This window comes from Aureococcus anophagefferens, assembly GCF_000186865.1.
Source record: "Aureococcus anophagefferens unplaced genomic scaffold AURANscaffold_2, whole genome shotgun sequence".
Lineage (NCBI taxonomy): Eukaryota > Pelagophyceae > Pelagomonadales > Pelagomonadaceae > Aureococcus > Aureococcus anophagefferens.
Window position 1 is genome coordinate 2706821 of NW_008705562.1, and position 15864 is coordinate 2722684.

Genomic DNA, 15864 nt, shown 5'->3' on the forward strand with positions numbered 1-15864 from the left:
CCGAGCGCCGCCGCGTGGCCCTCGGCCGCGGCCTCGACCTCGGCCTCGTGGAAGGCGATGAGCTCGGCCTCGGTCCGCGCGAGCTCGGCGGCGTGCGCGTCGACGCGGCTCGCGAGCTCCTCGCGGTGCCGCGCGGCCGCGTTCTTCGCGAGCGCCTCGTGCCGCGCGGCGTGGGCCGTCGCCGCGTCCGCGCTCCGCCGCCGCTCCGCGGCCGCGGCGGTCGCGCCCGCGTCGTCGAGCGCCGCGGCGTGCGCCTCGCGGCGCGCGGCGACCTCGGCGTCGCGCGCCTCGCGCTGCGCGGCGACCTCGGCGTCGTGCGCCTCGCGGAGCCGCGCCGCCTGGTCTTCGAGCGCCGCCGCGGTCGCGGACGCGGTGCGCGCGTCGTGCTCCTCGAGGAGCCGCGACTCCTGGTCCAGCAGGGCCGCGTCGAGCGCCGCAACGTGCCGCGCGCGCTCCCGCGCGAGCGCGTTCTCGCCGTCGTCCAGGGCGCCCGCGACCGCGGCCTCGCGGTCCGCGGCGAGCGCCGCCTTGACCTCCGCGAGCTCCGCGAGGTGGGACGCGCGCCGCGTCGACCGGTCCTCCGTGTGGTAGTCGACGACGGCGTCGCGCTCGGCGACGTGGGCCGCCCGCTCCCGGGCGAGGAGCGCCTCGTGGTCCGCCGCCGTTTTTTCGAGCGCGGCCTCGTGCTCCGCGACGAGCGCGGCCTCCGCGGACGAGTGCGCCTCCGCGCGCTCCGAGAGCAGCGCGCCGTGCTCGGCGGCCTTGATGGCGAGCGCGGCCTCGTGCTCGGCGAGCAACGCGGCCGTGTTCGTCGCGTGCGCGTCCGTCAGCGCCGCGAGCGTCTCATCGTGCGCCGCGACCTTGGTCGAGAGCGCGGCCTCGTGCTCGGCGAGCAGCGCGGCTTCCGCGGACGAGTGGGTCTCCGCCTGCTTGGACAGGACCTCGGTGTGCTCCGCGAGCTTCGTCGAGAGCTCGGCTTCGTGCCTGGCGATCAAAGCCGCCTCCGTGGTCGAGTGGGATGACGCCTGCTCCGAGAGCTCGCCCTGATGTTCGGCGACCTTCGTCAGGAGATCGGCCTCGTGCCGCGCGATCAACGCGGCCTCGCCCGTGGCGTGCGCCTCCGACAGCGCGGAGAGCGCGTCCGCGTGCTCCGCCACCTTCGTCGAGAGCTCCTCTTCGTGTCGCGCGACCAACGCGGCTTCCGTGGACGAGTGCGTCTCCGCCTGCTTCGATAGGAGGTCCGCGTGCTCGGCGACCTTCGTCGAGAGCTCCTCTTCGTGTCGCGCGACCAACGCGGCTTCCGTGGACGAGTGCGTCTCCGCTTGCTTGGACAAAGCGCCTTGGTGCTCGGCGACCTTCTTCGAGAGCGCGCCCTCGTGCTCGGCGATCAGCGCGGCCTCGCTCGTCGCGTGGGTCGTTTTCAGCGCCGACAGCGCCGCCTCGTGGTCCGCGGCCGTCGTCGAGCGCGCGGCCTCGTGCGCGGCGACCAGCGCCGCCTCCGTCGTCGCGTGCGTCTCCGTCAGCGCGGCGACCGCCTCCGCGTGCGCCGCGGCCTTCGCCGAGACCTCGGCCTCGCGCTCGGCGATCCACGCGGTCTCCGACGACGAGAGTCGCGCCTCGTGCTCCGCGACCGTCGTCGACAGCGTGGCCTCGTGGCGCGCGGCGAGCGCGGCCTCGCTCGAGGCGTGGGTCTCCGCGAGCGCTGCCAGCGCCGCCTCGTGCTCGGCGACCGTCGCCGCGACGACGGCCTCGTGCTTGGACACGAGCGCGACGACCGCGGTCGAGTGGGTTTCCGTCTGCTCCGAGAGCGCCCGCGTGTGCTCGGCGACCGTCGTCGCGCGCTCGGCCTCGCGCCGGGCCTCCGACTCGGCGACGGCGGCCGCGTGCTTCCCCGAGAGCTCGTCGCGCGCCTCGGAGACGGCCGCCGCGTGCCGGGCGGCGAGGGCCTCGACGTCGGCCTCGTGCCGCGCGGCGAGGGACGCGCGCGTCGACGCGTGGGCCTCCGTCTCCCGGGACAGCGCCGCCTCGTGCCGCGCGACCGCGGCCTCGTGGTCGGCGACGAGCGCCGCGCGCGCGCCGTCGTGGCCCTCGCGGAGCGCCGACGCGCGCGCGTCGGCCTCCGAGAGCGCCGCCGCGTGGCCCTCGCGGAGCGCGGCGACGGCCGCCGCGTGGTCGTCCGCGGCCGCCGCGAGCGACGCCGCGTGGGCCTCCTCGCGCGTCGCGAGCTCGCCGGCGTGCCGCTCCGCGAGCGCCGCCGCGGGCGTCGCGGCCGCGCGGCGGACCTCCGCGAGCGCGTCCTCGTGCGAGCTCGCGCGGCGCCGGAGCTCCTCGCCGTGCGACGCCGCGAGGGACCGCAGCGCCTCCGCGTGCGCGGCCTCGGCCTCGAGCGCCGCCGCCCGCGTCTCGCGCAGCGACGCCTCGTGGGCCTCGCGCGTCGACGCCAGCGCCTTCGCGTGGGCCAGGTCCCGCGCCTCGAGCGCCTCCCCGTGCGCGGCGGCGAAGCCTTCGTCGTCGTCGGGCGCCTCGCGCTCCGCGAGGTCGTCGTCGTCGTCGTCGCCGGCCATCGTCGCCATCGGCGCGGCCGCGGCGGCGCCGTCGGGCGCCGCGGCCTCCCGGGGCCCCGCGTCGTCGGACTCGACGGACCCCGCGCGCTTGCGGTCCTCCTCGAGCGCCGCGAGCCAGCGCTCGACCTTCGCGAGGTCCGGGTCGCGCCCCCCGACGGCGCGGAGCTCGCGCTCGCGCGCCTCGAGGGCCGCGACGAGGTCCGCGATGGCGACGCCCGTGTCGATCATGCCCCGGATGGCCTTGGGCGGCGCGCCGAGGCGCTCCTCGAGCTCGCGGAGCCGGCTCTCGACCAAATTCGCGGCGACGTCCGCGCTCACGCGCACGGACGCGCGCCGCGCGGCCTCCTTCTCCTCGCCGGCCTCGACGGCCCGGCGCCAGCGGTGCTCCAGGGGCCCCGCGGGCCGCGGCTCCGCCTCGGGCGCGCCGAAGAAGAAGGACGACGCGCGCCGCATCGCCCGCGCGACGCGCGTCTCCCCGGGCACCGCGTCGGCGTCCTCCTCGGACGGCCGCGCGATGTCCTCCTCGGCCCGCGCGGCCGCGGCGCGGTGGGGCAGGGAGCTCTCGAAGGGGCCCTCGTCGACGTAGGAGTCGAGCGTCATGACCGGCGCCGGCGGCTCGCAGACGTCGTTCTCGAGCGGGTGGCTCTCGTGCGTTTGTTCCGCCGCCGGCGGCGGCGCGTCTTCCTCGGGGGGCGGGGCGGACTGCGCGGGCGCCTCGTCGTCGCCCGCCGTCGTCGTCGGCGCGGCGGCCGCCGTCTCCTCCGCCGGCTCGCCGTCCGGCGCGAGCGCGAGCTCCGCGACGTCGAGAGGCGTCGGCGCCGGCGGCGGCGGCGCCTCGTCCTCGGGCGGGGCGCTTTCGGCGAGCCCGTCGTCCTCGTCGCCGGCGATCATCGCGAGAGGCGGCGGCGGCGCCTCCTCGGGAATAGCGGCCTCGTCCTCCGTCGGCGCCGCCTCCGGCGGGGCGGCCTCGGCGGGCGTCTCGTCGCCGGCGGTCTCGGCCTCCGCGGAACGTTCGCGCGGCCCCTCGTCGTCCGCCGCGGCCTTGCGCGGCGGCGGCGGCGGCGGCTCCGCGGCGGAGAGCTGGTCCGTCGAGCTCCGGGGCGCGTCGGACCTGGGCGACGGCGGCGCCTGCCGCCCGACCTCCCGGAGGCGGCGCTCGCCGATGGACGGCGGCGAGTCGGCGAAGCGGCCGTAGCGCCACTTCGCGTGCGCGTCGAGCTGGACGGCGTCGGCGAAGTCGCGCGCGGGCGCCGCCCGCCCGGGCATCTCGGGCCCGCTGCCGCACCGCGGCGTGACGCGCGTCGGCGTCGCGGGCGGGGACAGGCGCTCGAGCTTGTCGCCCTCGAGGGTCGAGCCGCTAATCACGGCGTCCCAGAGGTCGGCGGGCGGCGGCTTGGCCTCGAACTCGACGGGCTCCCGCGAGCTCCCCCGGCTCCGGATCTGGCGGTCCCGCTCCTTGGAGACGTCGGAACAGCAGAAGCAGTCGAGGCCGCTCAGAGGCTGCTGCCGCGGCTGCGGGGGCAGCCGCTCGTCGGGATAGACGCTCATGGCTGCTGCCCCAGGTCGGGCCCAGCCGCTCGATTATTCGCGGCAACCGGGGGTTATTGATTCTTGAAGGCCTTGTTGACGCTCGCTCTCTGCCACAGTGAGCGTATGCTCTCTTGCCATCGAACCAAGTAACTGCGCATACGCTGCCACCGGCGCAAACTCGAGCGCAGCACCATACAACAACGAGATGCGCGTCGTCATCACCGGCGGCGCGGGCTTCCTGGGCCAGTCGCTGGCGCGCAGCCTCGTGCGCCGCGGCGCGCTGCTCACGCACCGGCACGACGGCGAGGAGTCGACGGCGAAGATCCAGAGCATCGTGCTCGCCGACGTGCATCGGCCCGAGCTCCTCGACGGCGCGGGAGGCGTCGCGACGTCCGTCGCCGTCGGCGACGTCGCGGACCGCGCGTTCTGCGACGCGTTGGTCGGCGACGGCGCGGGGCCGCTGTCCGTCTTCCACCTCGGCGCGGTCATGTCCGGCCAGGGCGAGGCGGACTTCGACCTGTGCCTGGCGACGAATTTGGCGGGCACGATGCACATGCTCGAGGCCGCGCGCCGGAGCGGCGCGCCGCGGCCGCGCTTCGTCTACGCGTCCGCGGGCGCGACGCTCGGCGCGGGCGCGCCGACGGACTGGGTCGCGAGCGACGGCGAGGTGTCCGACGCGACGCGCGCGACGCCGCACACGACCTACGGCATGACCAAGGCCTGCGGCGAACTGCTGCTCGCGGACTACTCGCGCCGGGGCTTCGTCGACGGCCGCGGCGTGCGCCTGCCGTCCGTGGTCGTCCGCGCGGGCGCGCCGAACGCGGCGACGACGGGCGTCTACAGCGGCGTCGTCCGCGAGACGCTCGCGGGCGTCGACACGGCGAGCCCCATCGCCGGCGGCGTCAAGCACGCCGTCGCGGGCGCGCGGAGCGCCGTCGCGTCGCTCGTCGCCGCGCACGACGCGCCCGCGGCGACGGCGGACGCGGTGCTCGGCTACGACCGCACGGTCTTCCTGCGGTCGACGGCCGTGTCCATCGACGAGCTCGTCGCCGCGGTGCGGCGCAACGTCGACCCGGCGTCCGCGGGCGAGCTCGGCCGCGTCACCTTCGCCGTCGACGACGCGCTGTCGGCCGCCGTCGGCAGCTTCCCCGTGCGCGTCGACGCGGCGCGCGCCGAGAAGCTCGGCTTCCCCGCGCCCGGGAGCGCCGACGACCTCGTGCGGGAGTACATGGAGGACTTTCCGGAAGCTCTCGCGGCGGGCGTCGCGCCCGCGCCCGCGGCACCGCCGGCGCCACTGGTCCCCGCGGACGCGCGGCGCGTCGCGCTCGTCACGGGCGGCGGCAGCGGCATCGGCCGCGCCGTCGCGGTCCGACTGGCCGCGGGCGGCTGGACGGACGCCGCGCCCGTGGTCGTCGTCGCGGGCCGGCGCCGCGCGCCCCTCGAGGAGACCGCGGCGCTGGCGGAGGCGGCGCACCCGGGCTGCGCCGTCGTCGTCGCGCCCGCGGACCTCACGGACCCGAAGGACGTGGAGCGGCTCTTCGCGGAGCTCCCCCGCTGCGACCTGCTCTTCAACAACGCGGGCGTCAACGTGCCGCCGACGTCCGTCGAGGACATGTCCCTCGACGCCTGGCGCTACGTCGTCGGCACGAACGTCGACGCCGCGTTCCACGCGACGATTCCCGCGTCTCTTTTCGCGCGCGCGGAACTCGACGACGCTTTCGTAGGTCGCGCGCGAGGCCTTCCGGCTCATGAAGGGCCACGGCGGCGGGCGCATCGTCAACAACGGCTCCGTGTCCGCGCAGACGCCGCGGCCCGGGTCGTGCGCGTACACGGCGTCGAAGCACGCCGTCTCCGGCCTCACCAAGTCCCTCGCGCTCGACGGCCGGGCCCACGGGATCGCCTGCGGCCAGATCGACTACGGCAACGTCGTCTCGCCCCTCTCCGCGGCCATGGCCACGGGCATGCCCCAGGCCGACGGCTCCGACCGGCCCGAGCCCCGCATGGGCACCGACGACGCCGCGGACGCCGTCTTCTACATGGCGCAGCTGCCCCTCTCCGCCAACGTCCTCAACATGACCGTCATGGCGACGAACATGCCCCTCGTCGGGCGCGGATAATGCTCGCGTGGGAAGCTTGGGGCAACGTCGCTTCAAGCTTGATGCGAAGCGAGGTCGACGCCGTGACGCGGCATCCACTGCAAGTTGAAGATGCTTGAACTCGTCAACGACGAGCGTTGAGTCGGAGCACTCTCAGCCGCAAGCTCACGCTTTGCACGCGTCGCCGCAGCACTTGACCTCGCCGTCGAGCTGTGTCATCGGGCCTGACCCGTCACCCGCGAGTCTCCCAGCGCCCCGCGCCGATGTTCTTCTTCGTCACGGGCGCCTACGGCGCCGCGGCGCTCATGTCGCTGCTGTCGTTTGCGGGCGCGGTGACCTACAGCGCCTTCGGCGCGCTCTTCCCGAAGCGGCCCGTGAGCTCGTTCCTCGACTACACGTGCCTGACCGTCGCCGCGGCGGCGATGATCGGCGACGCGTGCCTGCACATGATCCCCGAGACGTTCGAGGGCGCGGACGCGGCGCGCGCGGAGACGTACGGCCTGCTCCTCATCGCGGGCGTCGTCGCGGTGCTGGCCTTCGAGGGCCTCTGCGACGCGCTGCGGGGCGCCGACGCGACGATCCGGCCCTTCGGGGTGGCGAACTTGCTCGTCGAGGGCCTGCACAACTTCGCGGACGGCATGGCGCTCGGCGTCGCGTGGCGCCTGTCGCCCGAGGCCGGCGCGGCGACCACGGTCGCCGTCGCGGTCCACGAGCTGCCCCAGGAGCTCGGCGACTTCGCCGTGCTCAAGCGCGCGGGCTTCTCCGTGCCGGGGCTCCTCGCGGCCAACTTCCTCGCGTCGCTGACGTGCTTCGGCGGCGTCGCGTTCGCGGCCGCGCCGCTCGTCGTCGAGCGCGAGGACGAGCTCGTCGCCTTCACGGCGGGCACCTTCCTCGCCCTCAGCCTCTACTCCCTCGCGCCCCAGGCCCTCGAGACGCTCCGCGACATCCGGGGGACCGCGGCGCGGTCCCTCGCGTCCGCGTGGTGCCTGCTCCTCGTCGCGAGCGTCGTCCGGTTCCTCCTCTTCATCACCGAGCTCGAGTCCGCCGTGCCGGCCCACACCGAGCTCTAGTGGGCTCTCGTCCGGCGTTTAAGACGCGCATTTTGTCGCTAGTGCTGTGGCGCGCGCGTCTGGCGCTTCCTTTCGGACGTTCTCTCGCGTCATGTTGGGGAGGCGCACGGCGCGCGCCCCGACCAATACCCGAGTGCCTTACTTCGTCGCGTCGAAGCACACCTAGTAGTCTCGCTTCAAGCATATTCAACAAGCGTTCAATTTGCTTTCAATGACGAATTCACAGAGTTTCAAACAGGGCATGCCCCGCGCGCCCGTGCTCTCCCACTGAAAACTAGCCGCCAAAGCTTGCCAAAAGGGCTAGAGAAAAAAAAATGATGCAGCGCTCCCACACGATCACGCCCCAGGCGTCCGCCGAGCGCGCGCGCCCGGCGACGCTCGAGGACTGCGTCGCGGGCCTGGCCTGCGAGATGCAGTTCGACGGCGTCTGGCACGGCGGCGCCATCAAGTCGGCGCGCGACGTCGAGGGCGGGCGGCGCCAGGTCAGCTTCGCCTACCGGCGCCACAAGGGCGTGCAGCAGGACCTCGTGCTGCCCGACGACCTCGACGTGCTCCGCGTCCCGACGGCGGCCGGCGCCGCGAAGCGGCCGCGCGGCGCCGCGGCGCCGGCGCCGCGCAAGAAGCCGCGCGTCGCCGTCGGCACCGTCGTCGAGAAGGCCTTCAAGGCCGTGAGCGCGACGCGGAAGTTCCGCGGCGCCGTCGTCGGGCCCGCCGCGAAGCGGAGCGGATCGCGGCGGTGGCGCGTGCGCTACGACGCCGACGGCTACGTCGAGACGCTCACGGAGGCGGCGATCCTCAAGCTCGCGCCGGCCGACGACGACGACGACGACGACGACGACGACGACGACGCGTGCTACTCGGAGCCCGAGGCCGAGGGCTCGGACATGGGCTCGGTGTGCGCCGAGGAGCCCGACGCGCTCGACGCGGCGCAGGAGGCGGCGTCGCCGGCGCCCGCGGCGGAGGCGCCGGCGCCCGAGCCGGCGCCCGCGTCGCCGCGCGCCGAACCGCCCGGAGAGGCGCGGCGGCGCCTGACGACGGCCGCGCGCGAGCCGTCGACGCCGCGCGACGCCGCCGCGGCCAAGGCGACGAGCTGCTCGCCCCTCGACATCATCCGCGTCTCCACGGAGATCGCCGCGCTGTCGCCCGCGGCCGGCGACGACGGCATCGCCGTCGCCCAGCTCAAGAGCCGCCTCGCGTCGCTCCCGGATTTCGACGCGGTCCTCAAGGAGCTCGAGCGCAGCGAGAAGGTCATGTGCGACCAGGACCGCATCTACCCCATCTGAGGGTCGGCGCTTCGCGAACTACCCATGTATGTAAAGGCACGCGGTGTTTACTGCTCTGTCACGGTGTAGGAGGTTCCTCGTCGACTGGGACCCAGCGGCCGTCGACTCGGACCCAGTTGGCGCGGCCAGCGTCTTCGAGCCGACGCGCCTGTTCCGCGCCTGTTTCGAAGCGTCCATGACGCGCCAGTTCATCAACACGGTTCCAGGGGGCGTCCCGAGGGCCTCCCGGTCGCTGTGAGCCCACCTTCTCAAACCATGTCGCGGCGTAGCGGTCGAGATGTTCCTCGAGGGTCAGACCCGATGGCACGGCTGTACGGTGGAAGGCGGGCTCTGGGCCGAGCTGGGATGCAATCCTACTGCCGTGGAGTGCTCCGCAGTGGCGCAGGATCTCAGTGGTAGGATGATCGGTCCCCAGAAACGTAATAGCCCAGTCCAATGGAGTATCTGCATTGTTACCTTCTTTGTTCACGTCAATGCCAGGGACTGATAGAAGCAATTTGAGCATTTTAATCTCATGATCCCAAGGCAGGTCGGATGCACCACAGCCCAAAGCAAAGTGTAGCGGCGTACGTCCCATCGTAGGACAGCCCGCGTTGATGATTTTGGATGCGTCGGGGCACGATACGAGCAAGGCGAGCATGTCGAGATCCGCGCTAAGACATGTGTGATGAAGCGCGGTCCAGCCTTTAATGGTGAAATCGAAGTTGTATTTCCCCGAAGCAATGATCGCGCGCACTCGCTTAATGTTGCGATCATGCTTTTTCAAGCTTCGCGCACCGTACGCCATCTCCAGCCGGCCAATCACGAGGACGCCACCGTTGTCGTACTTCTTTTGCTCCTTCTTTAAGCTCTCGATCACGCTCAAGCGGAGGTCTTTCAGATCGCGCTGGCACAACGAAATGGCGAGCTCAGCTGACTCGTCTAACAGAAGGAAGGGCACCAGGTGCGCCGCGACGCTCGGAACGAGAGCGCTTAGCGGCGAGCCGCGAGCCGCCTGGGCCATTTGGCACCGACGCCGCGGACCGGCCGAGCGCCGCCGCGGACCACGCGGGACCCGTAGGGCGCGAGGGACACGTCGACGCGCCCCCAGCGGCGCAGCGCCGACGCGCGGACCGGCTGGTGGACGCACCGACCTTGAGCAGCGGTCGACGGCGCAGCGCGACCGCCGCGGCGACCTGGGCGACGCGCCGCTGCGTGCGGTCCTCGGGCAGGCACTAGGCGGCGCGCGAGCTCTGCGCGCTCCCGAGCGCACGAGGCGACGCTGCGCGAGGCTCGGCGCCGCAGGCCACTTCGATGCTCCGCATGCTCGAGTCGCAGTCGGGCCGCCGCAATCGCCGCAGCGCTTGTGGACTTCGGCGAAGCTCGACGAGGGCGAGGCGTCGAGGGCCGCCCGAAAGCCGCCGGCCGTGCCGCAGGAAATCGAGAATGAATCCCTCCATCCTCCTCGCACTCGCACGAATAGCGACGCTCGCCGCCGACGACACCCACATCCGTAAACCGCTCTTAGTGATGCACACCATGAAGGCCGGCGGCACGGCACTGTGCAGGGACGCCTGCCGCACATTCTACGGGTCGTCGGACGCGCCGGCGACGCGGCCCAGGGTCAACTGCCGCGTCGACGAGAAGACCGCGACGTATCGCAGCTACGTCGCGGCGCTCGGACGCGACGCCGTCGCGGCGGAGGACGTCGCGCCCGCGGCCGCGGCCGCGGCGATGGCCGCGCACCGCGGCCTCTGCGGCACGATCATGGTCGAGCCGGGCTACCGCCTCGACGCGACGGCGCGGAGCGCCCTGGACGCGCCGCCGGGCGGCGCGTACGCGACCGTGCTCCTCTTCCGCGACCCCGTGGCGCGCTTCCTGTCGTTCGCGGCGATGAACCAGCGCAAGGCGCGGACGCTCACGCCAAAGGAGCTGCGATCGCTGCTGCGCGGCGAGTGGCGCCGGGCGCCGCGGCGCTACGAGGTCCAGCTCCGCAACTTCCTCACGCGGCACCTGCTCCCGAGCGCGGACTTCGGCGCGGCGGAGCCCTGCACGGACGCGCGGCTCCGGGCCGCGCTGGACCGCCTCGGGCGCTACGACGTCGTGTTGAACCTCGCGGACCGGCGCGACGAGTCCTACTTCCTCATGGAGAAGGTCCTGGGCGTCGCCGCGAACCGGACCCGCGCGCGCGGCGGCGACGACGTCGCCGCGGGCGACGCCGCGGCCTACGCGCGCGCGCGCGGCTACGCGCTCTCCGAGGACGACCTCGCGCGCCTCCGCGCGGCGAACCGGTGCGACCTCGAGGTCGCCGCGCGCGCGAACGCGCGCATGGACGGCCTCCTCGCGGAGCACGGCTACGCGGGGCAGCCTCGATAAGCGACGTTGTAGTCCTTAGGCCGCCTTCGCGACCTTCTCGGTGGCGACCTTGCCCGACGTCGCGTACGCCCAGTTCGGCATCGTCGACACCGTCGCCCACCACGCCTTGAGGTTCGGGCGGTCGTCGCGGAGCTCCGCGATGCCGAGCGCGTCGAACTGGTGGAAATAGGGCATGTAGGAGATGTCCGCCATGGTGAACTTCGGGCCGGCCATGTAGGTCTTGCCCTCGAGGAGCGCCTCGACGACGTCGAGCACGGGGCCGAGCGCCTCGATCGCCGCCGCGACCTTCGTCTCGTCGGCCTCGAGGCCCTTCTTCTTCTTGAGCATGCGCTCGACGTAGACGGGCATGAAGGCCGGCGTGAAATAGCTGTACTCGACGCTGATGGCGCTCTCGACGGCGGCCATCTCTTTCGCGTCGCCGGGGCAGAGCGGCGTGCCGGTCAAAACGTACTTCATGATCGCGCGGCTCTCGAAGAGCGTGAAGTCCCCGTCCTGGAGCACGGGCACCTTGCCGAAGGGCTGGATCTTGAGGAATGCCGGCGACTTGTGCTCGCCCTTGGCCATGTCGACGTGCACGTACTCGAAGTCCTGGCCGCTTTCGAGGAGCGCCATGATGACGCGCCGGCTGCACGTCGTGTGGTGGCTGCAGTGGATCTTCAGATCCTTCTTCTGCCCGAACATGCGCGCAAACATCGTGTCGCAGCGCTGCTGCTGCTGCTGGCTGCTGCTGGCTGGCTGGCTGCGCGCGGGCGGCGGCTCGCGGCTCCTGTGCCAATCAGCGAACTGCAAGTGAGCCGCTGTTGCCCTCAATTCATGTTCGTGTTGCCTGAGGCTGCCCGCTTGAATTCACAGCCTGGTACCGGCCGTCGCACCGACCGCTGCTGCCGGCGGCGGCGAGATGAAGGCGGCGTCGGATGGCGGGGGCACGCCCGGCGCCCCGAACCAGCAGGGTGATAGCATCATCCTGGAGGTGGGTTTTCGGCTGCCGCGCGCCGCGGCCCGATCCCGCGCCCCCCGCAGGAGGAGATCGACCCGAACTACGTGCCGAGCCAGGAGGAGGTCATGGAGTACGCCAAGTGGCTCGGCATGGACCTCGAGAAGGACGTGGACATGTTCTGGATCGCGCGCGAGGGCCTCAAGGCGCGGCGCCGGCGCGCGCGCGACGCGACGGCGCGACCGACCCGAGACACGTAGGCGCCGCTGCCCGAGAACTGGAAGCCCTGCAAGACGACGGACACGGACGAGATCTACTACTTCAACTTCGCGAGCGGCGAGAGCACGTGGGACCACCCCTGCGACGAGTACTACCGGAACCTCTACGAGGAGCAGCGGAAGAAGAAGGCGTCGGGCGAGGAGGAGAAGAAGGACGCGAAGAAGAAGCAGGCCAAGGAGGACGTCAAGGTGCTGCTGGGCAAGAACGGCAAGGACGAGAAGAAGAAGAAGGCGTCGTCGTCGTCGAAGATGCCCAAGGCCGAGGGCCCCGGCGCGCTCGGCGCGCTCGGCGGCGGCGGCGGCGGCGGCAAGGGCTCCATCTTCGACCGCAAGCCCCTGCCGGGCATCAAGGGCATGGGCGGCGGCGGCGGCGGCGCGTCCCTCGGGGGCCTGAGCCCCCTCAAGTCGAGCGCGCCGGGCCCCGCGCGCGACCGCGACGGCGACCGCGGCGGCCGCGACCGCGACTCGTCGACGGAGTCGCTGCGCCGCGACGACCGGTCGCGGTCGCCGTCGAGCTCGCGGAGCAAGGTCGAGAGCCTGCGCAAGGTCGAGGCCGACCGGGCGCCCGCGGCGAGCCTCCGGCCCGCGTCCGCGGAGTCCGAGGACTCCGCGCCCGCCGTCCGCAAGAAGTCGTCGCGCGCCGCGGGGCGCCTCGCGACGGCGCTGAGCGCGAGCGACAGCGACATGGAGGGGTCCCTGACCCACCGCGGCCCGAGCCGCAAGGACGACGACGCGGGCCGCTCCGACGACGACGGGCCGCGCGACCGGCGGAACCTCGGGAGCCGCGGGTCCGAGTCGTCCGGCGGCGGCGGCTACGCGGCGAAGCGGCGCCAGTCCCTGGGCTCGGCGAGCGACGCGCACCGGTCCAGCGACCGCGAGGACGGCGCCCTCAAGGAGCGCGTGCGCGAGCTCGAGCGCGAGCGCGACAAGCTCCGGGGCAAGGTCGAGGCCGCCGAGTTCGCCGCGCGCGACGCCGAGGCCGCGGTCGACGACGCGCGGGCCCAGGCGAAGAAGGCGGAGCGCGACGCCGGCGGCGAGCGGGACCGCGCGGACCGCCTCGAGCGCGACCTCGAGGAGGCGAAGCGCGGCGGCGGCCGCGAGTCCGACGAGGCCAAGCGCGCGCGGACCGGGGCAGCACAAGAGAGCGACATTCCCAACGTCAAAGGCTCCGATCTCGGTCGTTTTCCACTCGTTTCGGCTGATTCTTGGACGAGCGATCATCCCTCGGAACAGTCTCGACGCGTGGATGCTTTTTCCGGAACGCGCGCGCGCGGAACACTCACGTTGAAGCGAACTTGAATCACTCTTTTCCTGCCCAGGCGCGGACGCGCGCCGAGGACGCGGCGAACATGGCGCGGCTCCGCGCCGAGGAGGCCGAGGAGAAGGAGAAGCGCGCCGGCGAGCGCCTGGCCAAGGCCGAGGACGACGTGCGCAAGCAGCGGGACCGCGCCAACGCCGCGGAGGACCGCGCGCGCGACGCCGACGGCCGCGCCAAGTCGTCCGACGACGACGCGCGGCGGTTCAAGGACCGCGCGGCCGCGGCCGAGGAGGGCGCGAAGACGGCGCGGGACCGCGCCGTCGCCGCCGAGGACGACGCCCACGCCGCCCGGGCCGAGGCCCAGGCCGCCAAGGACGACGCGGCGGCCGCGCGGCGCGACGCCGCCGCGCGGCCCGCGGCCGCGGCCGCGGCGCCCGACACCGCGCAGCTCGACGAGCTGCGCGAGAAGATCGAGATCCTCGAGGCGGAGAAGCGCACGCTCCAGGACGACGTCGCCGCGGAGCGCGCGAAACGCGAGGCCGCCGAGGCCGCGGCGGCGCCCAAGGAGCCGCCGCGCCTCGTGCTCTACTCGAGCGACACGCCGGACAAGGAGGACTTTCTGGGCATGGTCAAGACCCACAAGGTCGGCTACGACTTCGACACGTCGACCGTCGAGGACATCCTGGAGAAGGTGGACTGGGAGCGGAAGACGCACGCGCCCGGGGGCTTCGAATCCATCTGCTTCGCGTGCCACGGCCCGCCCGGCACGGCCGAGGACGCGGCGAGCGCGCCCTTCAAGTGGGCCCTGGCGAAGCACATCGTCATCACGGACCCCGCGGCCTTCGACGAGGAGGACAACGGCGTCCGCCGCGTCATGTTCGGCCTCGCGGCCGCGGTGAAAAAGGGCGGCCGCGTGGATTTGCTCGCGTGCGCGCTCCTCAAGAAGGAGGCGGGCCGCAAGCTCTTCGCGGAGATCGAGGACGACACGAAGACGAACTTCGCCGCGTCCGACAACCTGAGCGGGAACCCGACGAACCCGGACGCGGACTGGGTCATGGAGTCGGACAACATCGACATCAAGGACTTTTACTTCTACGCGGACAAGATGGCCGCGTTCGACGGGACCTTCGCGGCCACGGAAGCGGCGGCGACGCAGTCGACCGTCGCGAAGACGGAGCTCGAGCTCAAGGACGCCCAGGCGGAACTGGTCAAGGTCAAGGGCGAGGCCGCGGCCGCGCGCGACGCCGGGACCAAGGCCGCGCGCGCCAAGGAGGCCGCGGAGGCGGACCGGGACCGCGAGGCGCGGCGCGCCGCCGCCGCCGAGGAGGGCCGCGACGCCGCCGACGCGCGCGCCAAGGCCGCCGAGGACCGCGCGGTCGCCGCGGCGCGCGCGCAGGACGCGAAGGAGGGCTCGGAGACGCGGAGCCTCGTCGCCGCCGAGGCCGCGGAGCGCCGCGCGGCGGAGAAGCGCGCCGGCGACCTCGAGCGCGATCTGGGGCTGGCGAAGAGCGACGCGTCGGCGTCGGCGGCGCGCGCCGACGCCGCGGAGCGGCGCTGCGCGGACGCGGAGCGCGCGCGCGAGGTGTCGGCGCGCGAGCTCGCGGACGCGGAGCGGCGCGCGGCCGCCGCGGACCACGAGGCCACCAAGGCCAAGGATCTGTACGAGGTCAAGAGCCGCGAGTGCGAGGCCGCCGTCAAGCTCGCGAAGCCCGTCGCCGCCGCGCCGCCGGCCGACGACGGCGCGCGCGCGCTCGAGACGGCCAAGAAGGACGCGTTCGACGCGCGGCTCGAGCTGGCGAAGATCGAGAGCCGCGCCGCGGCGCTGCAGGCCGAGGTCGACGCGAGCCGGGCCGAGACGCGCGACGCGCGGCGCCTCGAGGGCGACGCGCGGCGCGCCGCGACGGATTTGGAGGTCAAGGTCCGCTACCTCACGGAGGAGGTGCAGCGCGCGGCGACCAGGGCGCCGCCCGCGGTCGACGCCGTCGACGACGGCGACGCCCGGGCGCTCGAGGCCGACGTGGCGCGGCTGAAGGACGAGGCCGCGAAGGCGGACCGCGCGCGCGCGGACGAGGCCCGCGCGGCCGACGCGGAGCGGCAGGCCGCGGCCGCGGCCCGGGCGCGCCTCGAGGCCCAGGTCGCGGCGCTCGAGGACGAGGCCGAGCGCCAGCGCGCCAAGGCCGAGGCCCTGGAGAGCGCCGCGGACCGCGAGCGCGCCGCGCGCGCGCGGGCCGAGGCCGCGCGCGCGGACGCGGCGCCCGCCGAGCAGGCGCGCGCGGGCGAGCTCGCGGCGCTCCGGAGCCGTTTAGGCGCCGCCGAGGACCGGGCGGCCGACGGCGAGCGGCGCCTCGAGGAGGCCGCGACGCGCGCCGCCGACGCCGCGCGCGACCGCGACCGCGAGGCCGCGAGCGCGCGCGACGACGCGGCGCGGCGCGACGCGGCGCGCGACGACGAGCGCGCGCGGCTCCAGCGCGAGGCCGACGCCGCGAAGCGCGATGG

The 15864-nt window shown here is 73.8% G+C and overlaps 3 protein-coding genes across 3 annotated transcripts; 2 read left to right on the forward strand and 1 right to left on the reverse strand.

Annotated features, from left to right (window-relative positions):
• Window positions 1-4299: 4299 nt before the first annotated feature.
• Window positions 4300-5331, forward strand: AURANDRAFT_20040 (hypothetical protein; the record flags this gene model as incomplete). Its single annotated transcript, XM_009034909.1, has 1 exon — window positions 4300-5331. A coding segment is annotated over one exon (1032 nt), but the record flags the coding sequence as incomplete, so codon positions are not given.
• A 78-nt stretch (window positions 5332-5409) lies between these two features.
• Window positions 5410-6208, forward strand: AURANDRAFT_14207 (hypothetical protein; the record flags this gene model as incomplete). The annotated part of the gene is made up of 2 exons (XM_009034910.1): window positions 5410-5814; window positions 5849-6208. Coding segments are annotated over 2 exons (765 nt in total), but the record flags the coding sequence as incomplete, so codon positions are not given.
• Window positions 6209-10913: 4705 nt separating this feature from the next.
• Window positions 10914-11579, reverse strand: AURANDRAFT_19775 (hypothetical protein; the record flags this gene model as incomplete). The annotated part of the gene is made up of 1 exon (XM_009035043.1): window positions 10914-11579. One exon carries the CDS (start codon window positions 11577-11579, stop codon window positions 10914-10916), a length of 666 nt encoding a protein of 221 aa, XP_009033291.1.
• Between the last annotated feature and the right edge of the window lie 4285 nt (window positions 11580-15864).